The 20309-nt window shown below is 35.9% G+C and overlaps 2 protein-coding genes and 1 long non-coding RNA gene across 5 annotated transcripts in view; 1 reads left to right on the top strand and 2 right to left on the bottom strand.

Moving 5' to 3' along the window:
• The window catches only part of LOC113493544, a 68799-nt gene extending 52398 nt beyond the window's left edge, over positions 1 to 16401 (bottom strand). For both annotated transcript variants that reach the window (XR_003400570.1, XR_003400571.1), the window contains exon 1: positions 15814 to 16401. This is a non-coding gene — a long non-coding RNA (uncharacterized LOC113493544). The remainder of the gene's footprint in view (positions 1 to 15813) is intronic.
• Positions 1 to 20309, top strand: part of LOC113493529 (pseudouridine-metabolizing bifunctional protein C1861.05) — a 113202-nt gene that overhangs the window by 77237 nt on the left and 15656 nt on the right. The window lies entirely within an intron of this gene.
• Positions 555 to 1452, bottom strand: LOC113493533 (glucose 1-dehydrogenase-like). Its single transcript, XM_026871547.1, has one exon. It carries the CDS (start codon positions 1450 to 1452, stop codon positions 661 to 663), a length of 792 nt encoding a protein of 263 aa, XP_026727348.1. The 3' UTR covers positions 555 to 660.

Genomic DNA, 20309 nt, shown 5'->3' with positions numbered 1-20309 from the left:
CTAAAGAGAGAAAAAAAGTGTATGAATTGGTCTTTAGTATGTTTTGACTGTAATTGAAGATAGTATTTTGTTGACAAATAGCACAAGAATTCATTAAGTGTGACTGTAAAGTTGCTTCGGAAATATGATGGTACTAACTGACTTCTGGTGCTAACTGTACCTAATGACTGTCAATATTATTATCAACAAAAAATAAAAAATCGTGTAATCATAGACCTAAGCATTTTTATGTAATGCCGCTGGTCGTGAAGAGCGTGAGCTTCGATGTGAACGAAAACGGTAATATGTATAGAAAATACAATCCACTCTATAACTCCCACATTGATGTTTAAAAACAATGCCATTTAAATATAAGCTATGCCACAGGTAAATGTTTCACTTTACTCTTTTCTACTTCTGACGGTGCGGCTCATTCCGCATCTGTCTACAAGTTTGATTGATAATGATATTGCGCTTTTAAGAATGTTACGACAAAATATGTTGCTTAAGACTGATGATCCAGAAACAGTAGAAACAAAATTTATAGTCATCCACGACCAATAACTAAACGAACGTAAGTAGGTAATTACTTTTTTATTTATTTAACACAGGTTTATATATTTTGAAAACAAAAAACTGTTTAAATAGACAAAAACTGATTCTCTTCTAATAAACACAGATTTACTTTGCGCCAACCAGTAAACCATTGTCGCTTACAAAAGTGGAACCAGTAATGCCTCGAGCACTGTCACTGGCCAAAAACAGAACCAAGTCCGCAATTTCTTCTGAATCAGAAACACGTTTCAGTGGTGTAGATTTACCAGCGTTTTCCCAAAATGCGTCTGATTCTTCTTTAGCGATTCCCAGTTTTGCATCAATGTCCGTTTTCACAGGTCCTGGGTTAACTGAGTTTACACGAACTCCACTCGATGCCAATTCAGAAGCAATCGATCGAGTAAAATGATCTAAGGCAGCCTTAGATGTGGTGTAAGCGAAACCCACCAGAGCACTGACCATCATAGCCGCGACACTTGAGATGTTTATAATGTTACCTTTCGTTGCTATGATATGAGGAACAAGATAGTGTGTGAGCTGAACAACAGAATGGACGTTTGTCGCCATGACTGCGTTGTAGGACTCCAGGGCATTTGCGTCTTTAATACTTTCGGTGCTCGCGACTCCAGCGTTATTTACCAGGATGTCGAGTCTTCCAAAATGTGCTATTGTTTCCAAAGCAATTCTCTTAACATCATTTTCTTTAGTCATGTCAGCTATTATGACTAAGGGATTATTGCATTTCTCTACAACTGCTTTGAGCTTCGTCTCGTTGCGCCCCACAATAGCTACTTTAGCTCCGGCAGCAGAGAATTTGATAGCGATGGCGGCTCCAATACCAGAGCTCCCACCAGTCACGAGGACAACTTTATTGTTGAAATTCATGATGATGAACTTAGTGACGAAGTAGTAATACATACAGAGTGATTCCGCCTGTACTTAAATATGAATATAATATCTTATCTAAATGTTAGAGGGAATGACTTGTGACATGGTAGTTTTTAGGGTTCGGTTCTTTATTAAAACCCTTATAGTCAAATTTGGCCAGGACTTTGTAGTACGAGTGGCAGAAATCGAAATCTAGAGCGAAAATTACGCAGTAATCTTTTGTTGCTACGGAAGCCTCAGCAATCGAGTTAGACTCCCACTTGCCAGGTTTTATTAATATAATGATTTATTTATTTATTTAATAACGGTTTACTCACGCATATTTATCAGGATTGAACCACTAGTTTGCGACCCAAACGTACCAACCATCTTTAATCATAAGCTGACGCGGCGACGCGATGGCATTGTTGAACTCGAGTTCCATGACAAAATGATAAAATATTAATAATTTATTAATTTGCCTAGTTAATTTAAAATAATTTTGAGCTTTAAAAATCACCTTAGTAGTGTTAGATACACAGAAAAAAAACATGCAAATCAACTTTATAATTTTAGAAAAGATAAAATAGCGAAATAAACTTATGTCATAATGACCAGTTTTCTTCAATGATAATTAAAATGCATTGCGATAACATTCAATGAATTACCGGAATTACCACCTGTAATAATTTAACATCATGTTGCAGATAGCTAGAAAATGTTAAGGAAATCGTGGACAATCCATGTCATATTTAAATTGAATCATTTTCATTTTCCGAAGAAATTATTGAAACAAACCAAAAAACCTGCTGCAAATCTTAGTGACTCATATTTTGCTGCGTTGGTCGAATTGGAAACTTGAAATTTTCGAAAGAAAATGTTACATATAAACGTAATTTCATAATGCATATACATATTTTGATAAACACTTTTTGCTAGCGTTCATTACAAATCAAAGGTTTATTTATTAATTGTTTTATAATATATATTGTGATTATTAAGAATGTCCGAATTCGTATTCTGTCTTGTATTGTATTTGTTGATAACAGTACAGACAATGACTGTCTGTATTATTATCAACAATCAGAAAATTATATAATATTTGCCTAATCATAAACCTACGCGTTTTCATATAAAAAGCCGCCGAATATAGAAAAGACTTACAGTGAGCCCGGTGTAGGTGTAAAACTATACGAAACTTATTGGTACAAAAAATGAATTCATATAGAAATACAGTCCACTTCGTAATGTTTGCTCTCTTTTAACAGCTGACTAACCGTTTGAGCACGACCTAAATAATATAACCAAGTAAAATAATCGTGTGAGCATTCGAACGATTGTTAATAGATAACGTTTTTTTATTTTGTTTAATTCATTATTAAAATCCTTTCCGATTTGATTAAATATCAGTTCTCGATAAAATATAACTCACTATAATTAATCTATACCATAATCACAATACAAAATAGACTGATGACTAAGCTTCAGATTTTCTTCGTTTTTTACCAAAACAACGCAACTTAGATACTGCTACTAATTTTATTTATTACAACATTTATGAGCGTAACTTTTGGCGATTGCAATTAAACATTATCGCATGAAAGGTACTTCTTCTTTCATGTATCCATAAGTATTTTCATCTCACCTCATCATCCAAAAACTTCTTACTAAAAAACTAAACCTTTCATAAGCTGGCAGTTGCATGTGTGCCTACTGTAAACTACGCTCGATAAGGTTCTAAGCAGGCACAGCGACAATCAGGTAACAAAGAAGGTAGTCGGTGTTTCTTATAGTACAAAAGAATCGTGGAGTAAGTGAGCTGTTGTCATTGATTTACTGAGGTGGACGGCTTACTTCCGAGACTCCGAGTGCACGCTGCCCACGGCGAGATTGATAGCGTATAACGAGTTGCGGCAGTTTTTCATTGTCAGCCTCCGTGATTGATCGTCACACAACCAAAACATGACCTGCTTTCCACGATTTCCATAAAAACACAGCTACATTTTTTGTAAATTTTAAAATTGCGTAATGAACCTATCTGTTTTAGCTCATGCCTGAAAACGACATGTGGCGGAATTGATGATTTATCTGGCGTGATTTAATGTGTAAAAAGAGAGCACAGCAAAAATAAATCACGTCGTAGGAGCAAGGGAGGTTGTAGAGGAAACCAGTAACTAAATTTAAAATAGTGCGTGGAAGAAGTAAAACTTCATTATGTGGAAATGAATTTGAGTACCTCGCATTCATTCTCGCTCTTTCTTTTTTTGTACCAATCCCCAGGAGCGTTAAACGTTTAACGCAGCCTTTTTCGAAGTCGTATTAAAAGTTTCACGAAAAATATCTGTACGGCTTGAAGAAAAGAAAAGCATATTCGGATTAAACTAAGTAGATGGATATTTAGGAAAATCATATACGGGAACATTATGCTTTCCCCTCCTCTGCTCCTACGTTGTCTAATCGTATTACGTGTCTGGCGCCAGACCTGATTATCACCTATTTTATAGTTTCAAACTTTATCCGCAAAACACTCTATTTTAAAATACATTGAATAACACCTCTATTTTGCTAAAACCAAACGAGCTCTCACCTTTACCTATCACACTAATAATAGAAAGGCATAAAAATGTGTTGGTACGTTTGTTACTTCTTCACTGACAATCGAACGATGTTATCGACTTCCATACATTTTCAAGATTATTATTTGAGACATTTTTTATTTGCAAAAACTACGTTAACAATGCAATACCTACGTATCTAGGAAACTATCTGTACACGATATCAATATTGTGGAAAAATACTATAGTAATAGATCTGAACGTGAAACCAGCCTTCAACTTTGAAAAAACAACACAAAGAGTCTTCAACCACGCTGTATAACCGAAGCATAATCTTTCGTTAATCCAGACGATTTATAATCAAAGGAATAATATCGAATTCTTTATCCATTCTTTACAATAGAATTAATTTTCCGAACCAATAATTACAGTGATCCGCGAGTACTGAGAAAACCTTAATTGGATAAAATAGAGACATAATAAAGGTTTAATTCTTGCTAGTATCGTTTATTGAAAATGAACGTTACATGGAAACAGTTATTGCAGGCAGTCGACATATTCGTCGTCGACTTGATTATTATTTTAAAAGCAGATTAACTGTAGAACAAAGCTTTCTTCAGTAAATTGACTTCGTCAGACGTGTTGGTATTCATTCGTTAAGTGATAATTCTGGTAAATGCCCCGTGACACGTTTCCGGGCCATAAAAGTAAACAGCGGGCTGGGAGCGCGGTGCGTGCTGCGAGTATAACTAATTTTACGCTTAACATTATTTTGTGGAATGAGTAATTTTAAGTAATTAGTACTAATTAAGTCTAAAACGCGAATTATATGATCGCCTTACATTATATGTTAGTACATGTGTATAGTTAGATAGGTATGTAGCCTGTTTGCGGTCGGCCTCAACGAATTGTCCGTTCATCGGCTCGATGATTTCCCGTGGGCAATTTGTGATTTATTAGAACTCAAATACTAAAGGTAAATACGATACAATAACAACCTGATATATAGGCTGTCCCAAATAGTAAGGATTATTGAACGTCCAGAAGATAGGGGTGTCTAAATCTCATCTTATTTTTACCTATTAGATGAATAAAAGCAAGCAAGCGTTTTATACAGTAAAAAAGAAGGTAAATAATTTTCCATGTTATAAATACCAAAATAAATTTTAATCACGCCGTCGCATTTTTATCAAGAATTTAAAAAATGCGATCCCTTGTTTATCAGCAACATCGTTACAGATAGGGCTACATTTTATTACCGCTAATGTTACTGTTGTCCTTCCAAAGGTTCGGTGTTCAAGTCCTGACCCCGCAGTATCTCACCATTATCTCGTAAACCACGCAACCCTTTGTTTTTACAAAATGTACCGTGCATTACAAATCAGTGGTCACATAGAATAATATAAGAATATTTTTGATTTGGTATAGGCAAGTATGTTATAAATGTCAAATATTTACCACGCTTATTGCGGTTAACTTTACAGGTTTTGAGGCTAAGTTAATTGATCTAAGGAAAGATACCTGTATCTCAAACTATTAATCTCAATTCATCGTATTCATTCATTTATATTAGGTATTTATACAAATACGTTCTGTTTAATAAAAGCAGTAGATAGGTTAATAAATTGTACAGAGTCTCTGAAATCATTTAGTTACACTAAAATAAACCTCCTTTGCAATCCCAAATACTTTAAATTAAAAAACAGGCAGAAATTCTAAAGCCGATTATCGTATTAAGTCATAAAGCATTATCAGAGGCATTCGCAAGAGACAGTCATTGCCGAGGCCGGGCCGCGCCACTCGGAACACAAACTTCTCCAACTTATAATAAGATTGGATCGAAACTATTCCCAATCCTCCCCGAGAATGACTATATATTCATTTTATTTGCGTAGATTTTAAGCTTTTATTTCCAAACTTTTCCCATTACAAGTCATGTTTAATTTTTATTCGAGACGGCTGGAAAGTACATGAATTATTTGAGTAAACTGTTTTAACGTTGATAAGGGTGTCGTTGAACGAGCTATCGATTTCTTCTCATTAAATCGCTTTTGTCGACTCGATTTTAAATGCAAGCGCTCTTGTCCCTATTTTTGTAGTATCATTGGAACACAAAGAGCTTTAACACTCATTGATTTGCTTACTCTGTTTCCAAAACGTAGGACTCAAATGAATCGCGTTCCTTTTTAAATCTGTTTACAAGTTAACATCGTTCCACAATACCACTTTGTTTTTTCCAAACTACTTGTGCGTTGTGTTCAGCGCCTTACTTATCGAATTCAGCTGAGTACTAGTATTTTAGATAAAGCGACTACCCGCTTTCTACAAGCAAGTCAATAATGTTGCCTCTGCGACTAAAAACCAGAATATGACGACGCTACAAAAATCTGTGTCTGTATCTTGGTATTTTCTTTTGTCCGTTTGTTGTTCTGTCTCTTCACAAAATGTTATACTGGTTATACGTATGCAAGGAGCAGTGAACGGTCAACTCTCTAACTAATTTCTCTTTGTGAATCCCTTGATTATCTCGCGCTATGCGTCCGCCCGCACAAAGAGCTTTAAAAGCCTAGTTAAGTAAAAGTTTTCCTCTCGTCTCGACTCCGACGTTTTTAATAAGAGTCGTGATTTTATACAGGGCGTTGGATTTTTAACTGTCACTTTTTACACTATGTTGCCCATATTATAATTACATACAGACAAATTAAATTAAAATGCTATAGTAATCGACAATTACTTTGATTATTAGGAAACGGTTTCAAGTTCAATATTTCAACTTACACTACTTCAGTCTACATAGCTACAAATCTTATAACAACGCTAGTCGTTTTCAACTTGGGTCAAACAATAATGCACAAGAACTAAACTCGGCGCCCTCTCATTTCACAACCAGATGAAAGCACTAGGAGGCCACTAAAAATAAATGCGCTGAACGTCTGAGCCCCCACAAGTGTTAAAATGTCATCAGTTACTCTCTCAATCAAGCTCCACTCAGCGACAGTAGTGGCTGTACGTCAGACAAGGAGCTAAACGATGGAATGTTTTTTGCGCGCGACTCGAGGGCATGGCAGCGCGTCATCGGACCGCCCCTAACCCAGTTTCGTGTTGACAGCAGGTCAATGCTGGTTATCACTGGCGCGGATGGTCGTAGTGGCTGCAAGACGATCGCCTTTTGTTTAGCCCGTGCTCCCTCCGTCCGAGTCAATCACGATAATGTAATATCGATTGGAGCGCCGTCTGCACCCGATCGTCTCTTCGTTATCCACAATACGGCCTGTCTACGTACTGATAATTGTCGTGTTGCCAAATCAAAGCTTGTCTCAGTAAAAGACGTCGAGGGACTCCTGAAATTCTGCTCAATAAATAACACAAAATATGACAAACGCTGTTCAATCTAAAGATACGTGACACTTCCTTCACACGTCACTGAACAACACTTAATAGCTTTTATTATATATTATTTAACACCGGGGTTAAATATCATAACAAACTCTTAATAAAAATGATGCTGAACACAGACTTAAAATCATCTCAACATTTAAATGGAAAAGTTAAAGAAATGCGAGCTAGCACTTGTTATTAAAAATACTGCGCTTTTAATAAGTTTTACGTGATGCTTAAAGTTCTCGGCTCGCTACGCAGCTTTGTAATTGCAAAAGTTGGCTCACGGGATGCTGCAGTCACTTTTTTCAATTTTCTTATAATAAGGAGATGATTTTTGCACGATATGATGCAAAAAAAAAATCTTTATTTAGACATAAAACGTCGATATTGGATAGTTAATGTTTGTGATCAGACAAAATGTCTGAATTTAATTGAATTATGGCCACATCCAAAATAATCACTTATGTTATACGATTATTATAAAGCACGCGTACAGAAAAAGCTTATAGTAATGACCCCATCACAATGCCTTTCATCGGGCCTAATACAAACAAGTAAATAAAGTGAGTACTTAAGCTACATGTTATTCAACGCCACGAAGGCTCGGTGTTTATCTATCCACTATTCATAACCTGTCAGAACTAAATGAAGCAATTACTATGTTATATTACAGCAAATAACAAGGATTGGCACGATATTAGGTTCACATTATCGGAATCCCACATCGCGTTCGCGCACCATGCAATTTCCTACTTCAAACGTTCAAAGCAATTTCATGAAAGCAATCTATTAAATTCGGGTTCCGGCTTCTAAGTTGCTGGTTATTTGGGTACGAAACACGAATTAGCGGAATACATACAAGTACACACTGTAGTGCTTATTGTAGTGTTCCTAGTAATTGCGATTTCAACGTCGTGATGAATTTCGCTACCTAAGCTTTTAAGAGGGATTTATAAATCTAAAGCTAAATTTCTCATATTTTAAGCTAGATATAAAATTAACGAGAAAACTAAAACAAGTAAGGGAACCTCCCTCCACATGTTTTTCTAAATTAGAGGACATTAAGTTTATAAGAACAGTTACTCTAGGTACCTACACACGCATCAACGCATTGCAACTGAACTTGATAACAATGTCTTTCCTGATTGCTAATCTCACTCGCCAAATCCCGAGCTCAATCGGAATCCTCCAATTAACTGTAACAAGCTTAGTTCAATTCAGTTTACTAATCAATTCTGCACTTCAAACATGTTAAATGGTCAGCTCTGAACGATAGAAGCAATACGTTATTGTTATACCTAAATTAGGACAACATAGAGCATGTTTTTTAGTGAATAGTATTTGGATGGAGATGTGAAGTGGCAGTGAGTGCAGATTGAGCGGCACGCCGTGGCACGGCGGCAGCGTGGCACCGTGCCAGGCCGCAGCCACGCCGCGCGCCGCCAATCACGCCGCACTTTACTGGGGCTTGATAACGACCCCGCCGTGTTTACTACCATACACATAAATCATCTGATACAACTTACTTTTTCTGGTTACATCCATATGTTATGTATGAGTTACATTACACACGTAAGATCTAAAGTCGTGATACTTCAATAGAAACACAACAAAGGAAGAAGCAAAATATACCAAGAGCGAAACGTAATATTAGACGAGTGCAATAAATAGTAAGACTCTAAAGGGATTTGTTAGATCCAATCTCGTCCTCTAACAAGCAAAATTGCGATAGAAAATCCTGTGGAAGAGCTCTAACAAGATTCACGGTGCATTTGATTAATCCAGGAGCCATTGGCGTTTGAACGAACTGCAGCAGTTCGAGAGGTTATCGATAATAACAAAATTCTAGGAAAATATCAATAATGGAACACAAATTTCTGTAATATTATCTCTGACGTCATTCAGCCAAATTGGATGACGTCAGAGGTAACATTCATCCCTCTCGTTTGGCTATTTTCAGCGCTCTACCGTGTTCGTACTTCAATTGTTATACCAATAATACCCTGCGGCTGAAGATTATAATGGAGTTTATTAAATATCATGTTTATATTTGCCGGTAAATGTTTATTGTGATTTTATAACACGTTAAATGTTTTTCAGTAATAAATTACTTAAAGTTTCACTGCCGGAGCAACACATCTATATCCAATTTGTAGATATGTCTGCACTGTCTGTCTGTAACGTACATCCCTGGCGGCAGCCGGCGACCCTTAGTGCATAAAGCCTGACTAAGCCAATCAGAGTCGTCATATCTTCGTTATGTCGCTCCGATGACCATTGTTCCAATAAATCCCTTTCCAAGGGATCGGTTGCAATGCGACGCTGTATCTAACTATCTTTTCAAGTCTGACAACTTTTAATATCACATTGTGCAATTACAAAGACAAACAGATATATTAACGTGATTCCTTTAGAACTTTTATAATGATAGTAGTAGAACGGGGGCATCTCCTGTATAAACGAAAATTTGATAAGTTAACATTTGAAAATAATACCACCAGCGTCTCTTTAACACAAAGCCATGGCCGCTGGCCAAGACTGCGTCCAGACTTAATGTGGTGTGAACTTTTTACAGTGCCAAATGAACTCCAGGAATATTGCCAATGGCATCAATGCTCAGCTTTATTACATTTTATGCAAAAAATATAATATTACTTTAATAACTGTTCATTTCTTAATTAAAAACTATTACCAATCAGTAATAGTTTAATGAAATGCGCTTGCTAAAATGAGTGCATTCTCTATATTATGTGGTATCATAAGCAATACATAAATCTCCCTTTAATAAAATAATATAAACCTCTTCTCTCTCTTCATATCGGTCCCTCATATCTGAGGATCGTGGTCATCATCGGGGCAATATAAATCTCCTAATGAATCAATTATATAACTGTATTAGTATTTGTAGTAAATTTCATATCGCAAACATAACGGCAAAACCAAAAGGTTACCCCATACCCGGTCTCAACATATTTCCTAAAAGCATTTTCACATTACTGTTGCTAAACAGTAAGCATCAGACATTCTGTTTTTCTTACATTTAGAGAGGAACTGGAGAATTCATGATTGAATGATACAATAATAATAGAGTTCGTGATGAACCTGAGGGAGTTGCTCTCGGCTGCACTGAGGAATCATAGCGGCATGAATAAGTAAGGAGGATGAGGCCGCATCAACTGCCTTCCCGGCGCACTTTCATTACGTAACAAGCAAATTCACTTATACCGCCAAATAACATCACCTACGTCCCACGAGCACGACGTTATTTTATAACCGAATGGAATTAATTTAGGTACGCCACGTACTATACCAAAAGTAGATTGCAAATGTCTTTCTGTAGTTAGGTTTTTTTCGTTACTTTAATCAGGGCGAGTCTTTTTGGCTACTATTGCCTTGTCTTTGTTACTTGATCTATTTTAGTTTTAAGTTACATTTTAGCTCATTCATAGGGATGTATTGTTGTGAATCGTACTACGTAAACGTATGACGATTGTTTTTAATTAGATGGAGAGAAAATATTTAAGTTAAACCATCAACCAACCATAAGTAGCATGGCAACACACAATGCTTTAGCTTCGAAACTAGTTCCAAGATCATTCAAATTCAATTCATTATTATTCAAACAATCTGTCTCAACACTCAAGTTGCGACATCGGAGTCAAATTGTAGTTCACTGAAGTGAATAACTATCCCACCTGAATAACTATTACACCCAGACATATGTATATCTAGTGAACAAACTTCAACTATCAATAAAAGCATCAAGTTTATAGCAAATTCACAAGCTACGGTTATAAAATGTAATGACTACTACTTGATGTTTGACCTACGTGACTAGTAAGACGTCTGTAGTTAGTATAACATCTATTTTCTTTTTGTCAGGATTGTTCGGATCTTTCTTTAAAGTCATTATTTTTGATGAATGAACTCAGAGAGTCATCTAGCGCCTCTTCAAGTAATATTTTGACAGTTGTAGATGAGAGACGCCATTAAAAACGTGTGATCACGATGTCACAACTCCAATGACATTACTCTCAGTCCTAAGGCGTGGTGGTACCCAGGCGTTTGAATCATTTGTAGGTTCTTAAATAATAAGGTATATAAACTTCAATACTTTTAGTGAAGTACAATGTACATTATATAGCTTATAGGTTTTAGATTTCTTTTCTTTCGTGTGTAAAAATAAACGTAGAGTAATTTCGTTTCATTATGCATAACTCCTTGAAGTTCTTTGTGGAACAGATGTTTTATGTCACACAAGTAATAATAGATAGACATTTAATATTTCCCATGAGGTGTTCAAAACTGTACACATATACGATAGTAAATTCGTTTAGTAGAACACTGCATTTTAATATAAAAAAAGTGATACTATTTGCAAATAATTTATTTGTTTGAAATTTCGGGTAAATATGATGATGTGATGTGCACTTAGCAAATAAATATCCAGAAAACGTGAATGTTCAAATATGTTTCAATTCACATAGCAACCAAAACAGTTTTCTACACATTTGTCTTTTAATGCATAGTACAAATATACAAGCCCTCACGAACTTCCACACAGAACATTCATAAGAACGCAATCACACAGCGTTATGTTAAATTTATTCCAGTGAGGGCCAAGCCGTTATTAAAAATCTATTCAGTGAGCAGAAATAAACTAGGCATATTGCGACTTAGTCAGTGCTAGCGTTGTCCTGCAGATTAATTGAAAGATACGTACTATTCCTATTCCGAACATTTGTTTAGACAATACTAATGAGTATTTAATAATCGAACTTTATATTCGTAATTTCTTTTTGCAGTTCTTTTTTTAGATTTTTGTTTGTGCGACTTGGACTTATTATACTTTAACCTTTGTTCATGAGTCGGATTTGATGAATCATAAAAAAAATATGAATGAATATCTAGAAAGGTATTTAATTATGCATTTTCTATGAAGCAATAAGATAGAGCTATAATATGGAGTCGTCTATATTGGCAATTTAATCAAATCATGTATCTATATTAGATTAGATTGTGTTTGCTTCTACTGTATTTTCAAGTCTTTACTTAGAATATTCTAAATTTATTCTCCTGCACGGTTTTCCATTAGTGTTTTTGAAAAAACTAAGACTTATAATTTATTTTACATATCATTAATATTGAATTGTATTACAAACATTTAATATCACTTTATCGAATTTCTTTATTCGGTATGATTGAAAGAAAATAATGGTTGCTACAATTCCGTGGCCTGAATTTCCAAAAAAAAGGCATATCTAATACACCTTTATCATTCCCACGTAGTAGTGCAGCCAACAGTAGTAGGCTGCACTACTACTGTTTAGTAAATGAGTTTAGTTCGCGCTATTTTTGTAACTTTCTGACACATATTTCATTCTGATATTCTGACGTCACACGTTAATTATAAATACGAATCAGAGCGATGGAGTAAACAGATAAATTTAACCCAAGTGGTTATTATGCAGCTCATAAAATGATGTTAAAAGATGTTTACCGCGCTCTTAGCAAAAGGAATCTGCGTAGGATAATTATTTATTTATAGTTCGTCCGCTTCATAAATCGAAGAACATTCTACCTACCTACATAATATGCAAAAAGTGAAATTATTAAAATTTGCATTTTTTTTTTTTATTATTAATAAATGCGGACAATATCACATACATTGTTCTGAACCCAAAGTAAGTTGCTAAAGCACTTGTGTTATGGAATTCAGAAACAACGCAGGTACCACAAATACCCAGACCCGTCACCCGAGACAATGAATGTAGAAATGTGAATTTTTACATTGACCCGACCGGGGATCGAATTAATTTTGATTATAACATATTTTTGGATACTAAAGCTAGAGCTGAAGTGTTTTCCTGTTCAAATATAAATATTGGAATTAAAAAGCAAAGCCTTTGTTTTTCCGAAGCGAAATAAACATAGAGTAACGAAGCGAAACAAAAAAGTATTGACAATAATTTATCACTCAAAGAAAAACAACAACACCAGTGTAATTTAAAGCTACTTTATTTTACAAGGAACCGTGGCCTTCCAGGTTAGCTAAAATTTCATGTCATAAAATAAAACAAATCGTAAATAGCCACTGTGGAACACGAGCCCTCGACATAAAACGCCACAAAAACGATACCAATAGCCGATTTAGTGATGCCCCCGTACATATGTGTTGTTTAATGATAATTTTATTCTTGTAAATAAGTTATTTCGAGCACATTTACTGGAATATGCTTGCGAACCAAGATGCGATATTTCAGTAGTGGAATCTTTAAATTATCTCGTAAAACAGCGCAGTATTTTCTCATAGCCATGTGTTTTCCACAAAGTGGAGTAAATCGACAATTTAGACGTCAATATTTTTCCACTGCGTAAACTATTTTACACAACCTCTAATTACAAATTGAAATTACCAAAAAACAAGATCGTTAGCGTCGTACAGGTACCTATCGCGGCTATATTAATAAATTGCTATCTCAATTTATGTACAACTATTTATCTACAGCATAACATTAAATACGGCTCTGTTTCGTGTCGGTTTTAACGAAAATAATGGTATTTTTATGGATGAGTTGGAAATATACCGCCATCAACAACATTCTACACATTTTTGTGTGAAATATTCTAGTTTTCAATTCTAGATTATCTTTGTAATCTGTTGTGTAGGACTAGAATTAATCGGGAACTACAATTATTTTACAATGCAATCGTTTCAATAAAATAATAAAATAAAACGAAATAAAATAAAATAAAACGTTAGTCAAATTTTTTGCATAACGACGCCCTTTGCTGGGCACATTCATACTTCCATTATAAAGAAGATTAAACAATTAATCACTACGCTCAGATGGGTAAGCGATATGAGACACCAATATTTGGAATCGAGGTTTCTTCTCGATTTTTTCCTCAACTATTCGTCAGTTGTGTCTTAGAATAATTGAGAAACTACATATAGTATCGTTTTGAAAAGTTTCATTGGTATTTTGCCTACGTTGGGACGAAACCTGCACCATGTGCATACAATCACACAATCCGCAATGCCATTACGACTTCTTTGTCATTGTGAGACTTTTGAATCAAATTACCTACCCACTTTAGTAGTCAAGCTAACAGCTTTATGAATTTATAATTAAGAAAATAAATCATCGAGCTTATAACCGAGAATACGAAACATATTTGCGTAGAATAACACCAGCCGGCCGCTTATATAATTAAATAATGAAATAAGACCTCTGACGTAAAGCCTTTAATTTATGGAAAGGAGCAAGCGACCGGGGACATCGTAAATAAATCACGGGCATTATCTGTCCATACCTGCACCCTTTTGGGTTCCTTTTTAAGGGCAGCACAAAGTGGGTATTAATCTGCATTAAAAATGCAATATAAGCCTGATTCTATTCGTCGTTCATGCATAATGTAACAGTCGTCAAGAACGTACTAAAAAAGGGACATTTTTATAAACTTGTACGTTTAGTTGGTATTGTTGAATCTCGTGGTTTTCATTAAAATCAAATTTTGTATGATTTTTGTAGATAACATCAAAGATAGATATTAAACGCAGAAATTAGCTTATAATCCTTAAAAAAAACAGATATTTCTAATCTCAGGCAGTGACGATCGTGTCTGTATACTTAAACAACGTCGTTACTTTACGTTCAGAACTATAATATACTTTAACTGAACCTGAAATTTACTGTTTAGGTATTAATACGAAAAACATGTGGGTGTTTTTCGTATTAATAAACAGTAAATTTAATTAAATAATGGTTTTGATATTGTAATTCCTAAATGTAACCAGACATGACGGTCGCAATACCTTTAGAGTCCTAAAATCCTTTTACTTTGATCCTGGGTCCGGCGCCAGTCCCCAGGGTAAGTTCAAGTTTTACAACGAGCGCTAAATCGCTGCCCTAAAAGCCTTTGGGTTTTGTTTTCTATGGCCGTCACGATCATGATCATCGATATTCAACAAATAAATATTACTGTAAGTAAGAGCTACACAGTATTCAATACATGTCTGCTATTAACTCATCGTGTTACTGAAATTATAGTTATTATAAGGCGTAACCGCTACGACATTATTTTCTTGTGTAAAATTCTTGTCGATTACGACTTGACGTAGCACGCGTAGCTAGTAATTACTGTCCAATTCTCAACAATTGTTAGACATATTATACATATTTGATTCAATATTTAACAGTTTGCATATTACTGAGGTATTTAAATAGATAGAATGGTTTTATTGAGAAGTAAGTAATACTTGGCGGACGATACCCACACACACTTAATTAGTAATAAACTCAGTAACTAGGCGGGCTGGGACAGCTACATACGCATAATTGTGACTTAATACAATTATGTTATTAGTCTCATTAACGGCGTTGACAGATTAACTGTGTATTAGGTTCCACCATAGCTTATCGTTATATATTCACTTCAAATAACATTGAAAAAATAATGATATTTTAGTTACCTCGTAGCATGACGTAGACGATTTGCCGCCGCCGCCCAATTTATACAATAACCACTGTTTTTCTGTCACGTATCATATTATTTATTGTCACACTATTATTTTTTAATATTTTTCGAGCCAATTATTATTATAGAAAACGAAGGTTACACGTGACGTTTACGAAACGAGGTTTGTATCGGCGCAGAGACACGCGTGGTAGCCGCGGCGGTTGCATGCACGTGCAGTGTGTCGGGGCCGTGTGTACGCGGGGGATATTGTCATGTGCAGTGAGCGGCGAGTGCCGGCGCGGCGTCGGGCGTGCGCGCTCTGCCTCTGTGCGGACTCGACTGTAGGGCTTCTGTCCCGCTAGGGCGGCGCGCCCACGCTCGATACCGCCGCCTTCCCAGCGCCCTCCCACATTGCAAAATCGTTTATAAAAATTCAACAGTTTATTTCAAAAACACCGATATTGTTCGATACAATTACAGCTACGTCTCAATACTGAGGACCACTTAGCAACCTCCGCGTACTTATCTTTCCATCTCATTCTCGGGTTTAAAAAATTGCTACGCTAAGTCAGTAATCATAACGTGGCAAGTAGGAGGCGTGGCAGTCCGACGACTAAATTAACGCTTTCACATGACTGTATCAAGGGTTTATTTATATTCTACATAATTTCTTCATTAATAATGCTGCTATAAACGCTTCTCTTTCCACAGAAAGTAAACATGCCACGAACGATAAACTACTGTGTTAAATACTTTTATCATGCCATTTAAAAATGAATATAAAAATAATTGTAGATATTTATATTTTCTGATCTGAGCATTTTTGTTAGTTTCCGTAGCGAGTCCGCGATTCTCCCTATAACATTGAACCTAATACGATTGCATCGTCAGTAAAATGTGGGTTCGCTGTAGTAAACCTCGCCAAACCTCAGGGACTAGGAGCTATCACTGGTATTTAGACATAATCTGATAATTATGTGAATGTAGTAAATAAGGTATTGTAAGCCTATTTAATTGGTATCTATTGGTTTATGGATTAGACGATCAAATAAGCAGATTGATAGGACAAATTAACTCAACAAGGTATGTTTTATATCGCTTTAAGTAATTAGCTTTTATAAAGACTACTTTTGTGATTACTTTGCTGTCTTCATATACAAATATAATTCTACTGTAGGTACCTACATGTATGTCACTGAACTCCTTCCAACGAGAGGTCCGAGCTTTTTTTTAATTTTGATGGCGTCCTGAAGGGTTTCTAGATTCACAGATCAGCTTGGCAGAACTAAGTTCGCCGTATTAGCTCTTGCTCTGTCGCTTGTCTTATGTGTAGCCAACCTGTTAACAAAATTACAATTACCAATTACCATTTTAGTGACACGGTCATCAATATTCCCAAGGGACTTTTTAAATGGCTAAATTTAAAAAATCCTCACGTCATGTATGATTTATTCGGCTATAAATCATCGGCTGAATCCCTAAATCCTGTGCATTATACCAAACCTCTCGAACTCTGGTACACACTAAATACACATCCGGATAAAAATATACTTATATAGAATCAAGTACAACAAATGTACATTTTATTTATCATTGCACAGAAGTGTGATCGGTATTGCTACCCGAGAAAAAGAAAGGGATAACATACAAGCAAAACCATCTGCTTCGTTCGCAAAAGTATCCAAAAACATTTTGTCAAAAGTAATCTATTTGCAGAATTGGAAATTTTGCATTTCAATATTAGCCTTATCGAGGCTCTTTAAATGTTTACAAAGTTTATTTCATTATATATCCAACTAGTCATAATTAGAGCCATTCGTGGGTGATTAATTTCCTTAAGTGCAGTTGCTGGCAAGTAATTCCAGTGCGGTTTAATAAAATACAAGATTAAATAAACATGCATGTTCGAGAATTGGTATATTGTGCCAAATCTAGTAAATGAATGTGACTTAAGGTAAAATATGGTAGTAAATACTTCTTAATTTTGTACTTGATGTTATAGTATTTTATGTTTTAGAAATTAGAAGACTCGTAAGACTTTAAACTTTAACAATATACAGTCCGTCACTAAAACTATGACAAAATTTTAATAATTTCAAGCCTTAGAAAATACTGAATTGTTTCTAAGAAAATTTTGGAAAAACGCAATGGGTGCAGTCATTCACGTTTAACTTCCAGGGGTTTTTATTTTTAAACCATTCGGCTCGCCCAACAACCCCAATATCATTAAACTCTTAACCCGCCCATTAATCACTGTATGGACATTGACGTCCCAAAACTCATCAATTGCTTTCAACCATGACTGCCTAATGTGATGCGTATTCATGGTGAATTGACTTATGCCTTCCAAATTTTCCATTAAGTAAATTTAATGTGCTAAGTGAATTTAACACGTTCACTGCGTTAGTCAAATTTGATTACTTTCAGTTGGTGCGGCATGGGGTCTATTATATCCGAAGCACGACTTGTTCCTGGTGCGTTGGTGGGTCAAAAAGATCCGATCGACTTACATTGGTTTAGGTGGACTTATCTTTATAGATATAATGATTAAAGCATTTTCTTTTATTTCAATATGTTGACAAATAAACACTCAATAAAAGGCTGAAATCGTAGGTAGATGCACTGAACGGTTTGTTTGTAAATAAAGGAATTGTCTGTCGGATCTTAAGGATCCGTTATCCGCACTGGTTATTAAAAGTATCGATACGTTTTTAGTGGTGTGGATGATAAAAAAAAACATCGTCATCGATAAAATGTATGATATGTTTTCTTTTGAACATGTAAAATTAATTATACCGTAAGCTGGCTGAATTCTTTTCTGTTCCAATATTTCTATTCGTTCACTATGAGCTGTACTGGTTTATGGTGAGGGTCAATGTGGTGGCTGGGGATTGTTAACTGCAGTATTTTCGACGTGTAATGTTTGACCAGTTGACGGGTTGGCATTATCATACATATTCTGCTTACCCAATATTATTTGTCTTGGGGGACCTTCGCTCAAACAACATTTTCCTGGATCGCTTCATGTTCAGTTCAGTTGCATAAAAACGCATCGAAACACACGCACCTCACTAGCTCAACTAGCATGTAATCTAGTGCGTCTATCGGGTCATCGGGCATCGGGTCGTTTAGAACCGATGAACGCACTAGACGTAAAAAATATTGTTTCAGTCGGCATCGGGTCGTAAGAACCCGATGCAATTTTTTCGAATCTATATTATCTATTTAACGAGGCAATTCCAAAACACTAACTGTCTCATTCATATTCATTGGGAGACCAAATATATCTGTCCCGCACCAGCGGCTAGCACAGTAATTTTTGCCCCGCACCGGAGGAAAGATGAGCATCAGATACAATCAACCCGATACCGCACCGAACGTGTTAATAGAAACTCGTAGTGTATCTGTCCTTGGAAAACGTAGCATTGTCACATTCATACATAATTAATGGAAAAGAAGTGTGAGTTATAAAAGCATTAGTAAACAGTGTGTTGAGCGGGAAAAGCCTTCGCCTAATCTCCCGGTGGTATCGGATTGTCGTCCCAACCGGAATACGAGAATGATGAAATGAAGGCAATCAGTAGTTTTGCTGTGTTTGTGCAAACATGTCTAAACGTTAAATAATTCTGTGTCTTTTATTTGAAATCAAACACTGTAGACGAGATTTGGTGCATGCAAGGCCTTTCAAATGTAACTGAAAATAGTCAAACTCTCAAGACGTGATTTGAATCAACTTCAACTGCATTTCGCAAAAATATCACAAACCCATTCGCTTCACGTTAATAATGTCATGTCAAGAAAATAAATGGGACACGGAAACCAGAAAATTCCGCAGCAACAAATATAATTGAATATATTCAAAGGTAAAAACTTTAGCGTAACATAAATCTGAGTGAATGTGGCCGCAAAAACAAATGGATCACATAATGCAGTGGCGTACTGCGGGCAGTGGCATGGCTGATACCATCAATGCGGTCAACGGCATGCGGCCGGTACCGCCAGCCTACTGGCCGCCGCTCCTGTGCTGACATGCCCCGCTATAGTGACGTGCAAGGGGAACCTGCCTTCCATTAATAGCGATACCATAATAAGGACTAACGTTGAATTGTTGACAAAAGATAGAATATCTGGTTATACAGGGTACGTTTTAAATACGGTAGTATATAACCAATACCACTTTGCACACCAAGCTCTGTTTTAATTTCCACCAGATAGGTGTAGTGGCAGAAAAGAAGACTATCACTTTGCGACCGTATAAGGTTCAATATTGGTCAGTAATAGTTATCTAATTTTCAAATTAATGCATCCATGCTGGGTACATGACATCACAGTATAGAGTGGTCGCTCAATTAATTGTGTTAGATACATTGCACGAATGAATGACATTGCTGCAAAGGGATCTAGACGATAAATGTAATAGTTTAAAATTTCCACATCACTAGCTTACTCGTAGTCTCACGTAATTCACCATGCAATTCCGTCATGAACAGCCTTATTTCTAATTAAAAT

Source organism: Trichoplusia ni, chromosome 4, assembly GCF_003590095.1.
Source record: "Trichoplusia ni isolate ovarian cell line Hi5 chromosome 4, tn1, whole genome shotgun sequence".
Taxonomy (NCBI): Eukaryota; Metazoa; Arthropoda; class Insecta; order Lepidoptera; family Noctuidae; genus Trichoplusia; species Trichoplusia ni.
The sequence above is the reverse complement of the archived record's forward strand: the minus strand, read 5'-3'. Positions and strand labels throughout refer to the sequence as shown.

Excerpts from the sequence above, each read along its gene's own strand:
- LOC113493533 (XM_026871547.1), bottom strand. The coding sequence starts at position 1,452 with ATGTATTACTACTTCGTCACTAAGTTCATCATCATGAATTTCAACAAT.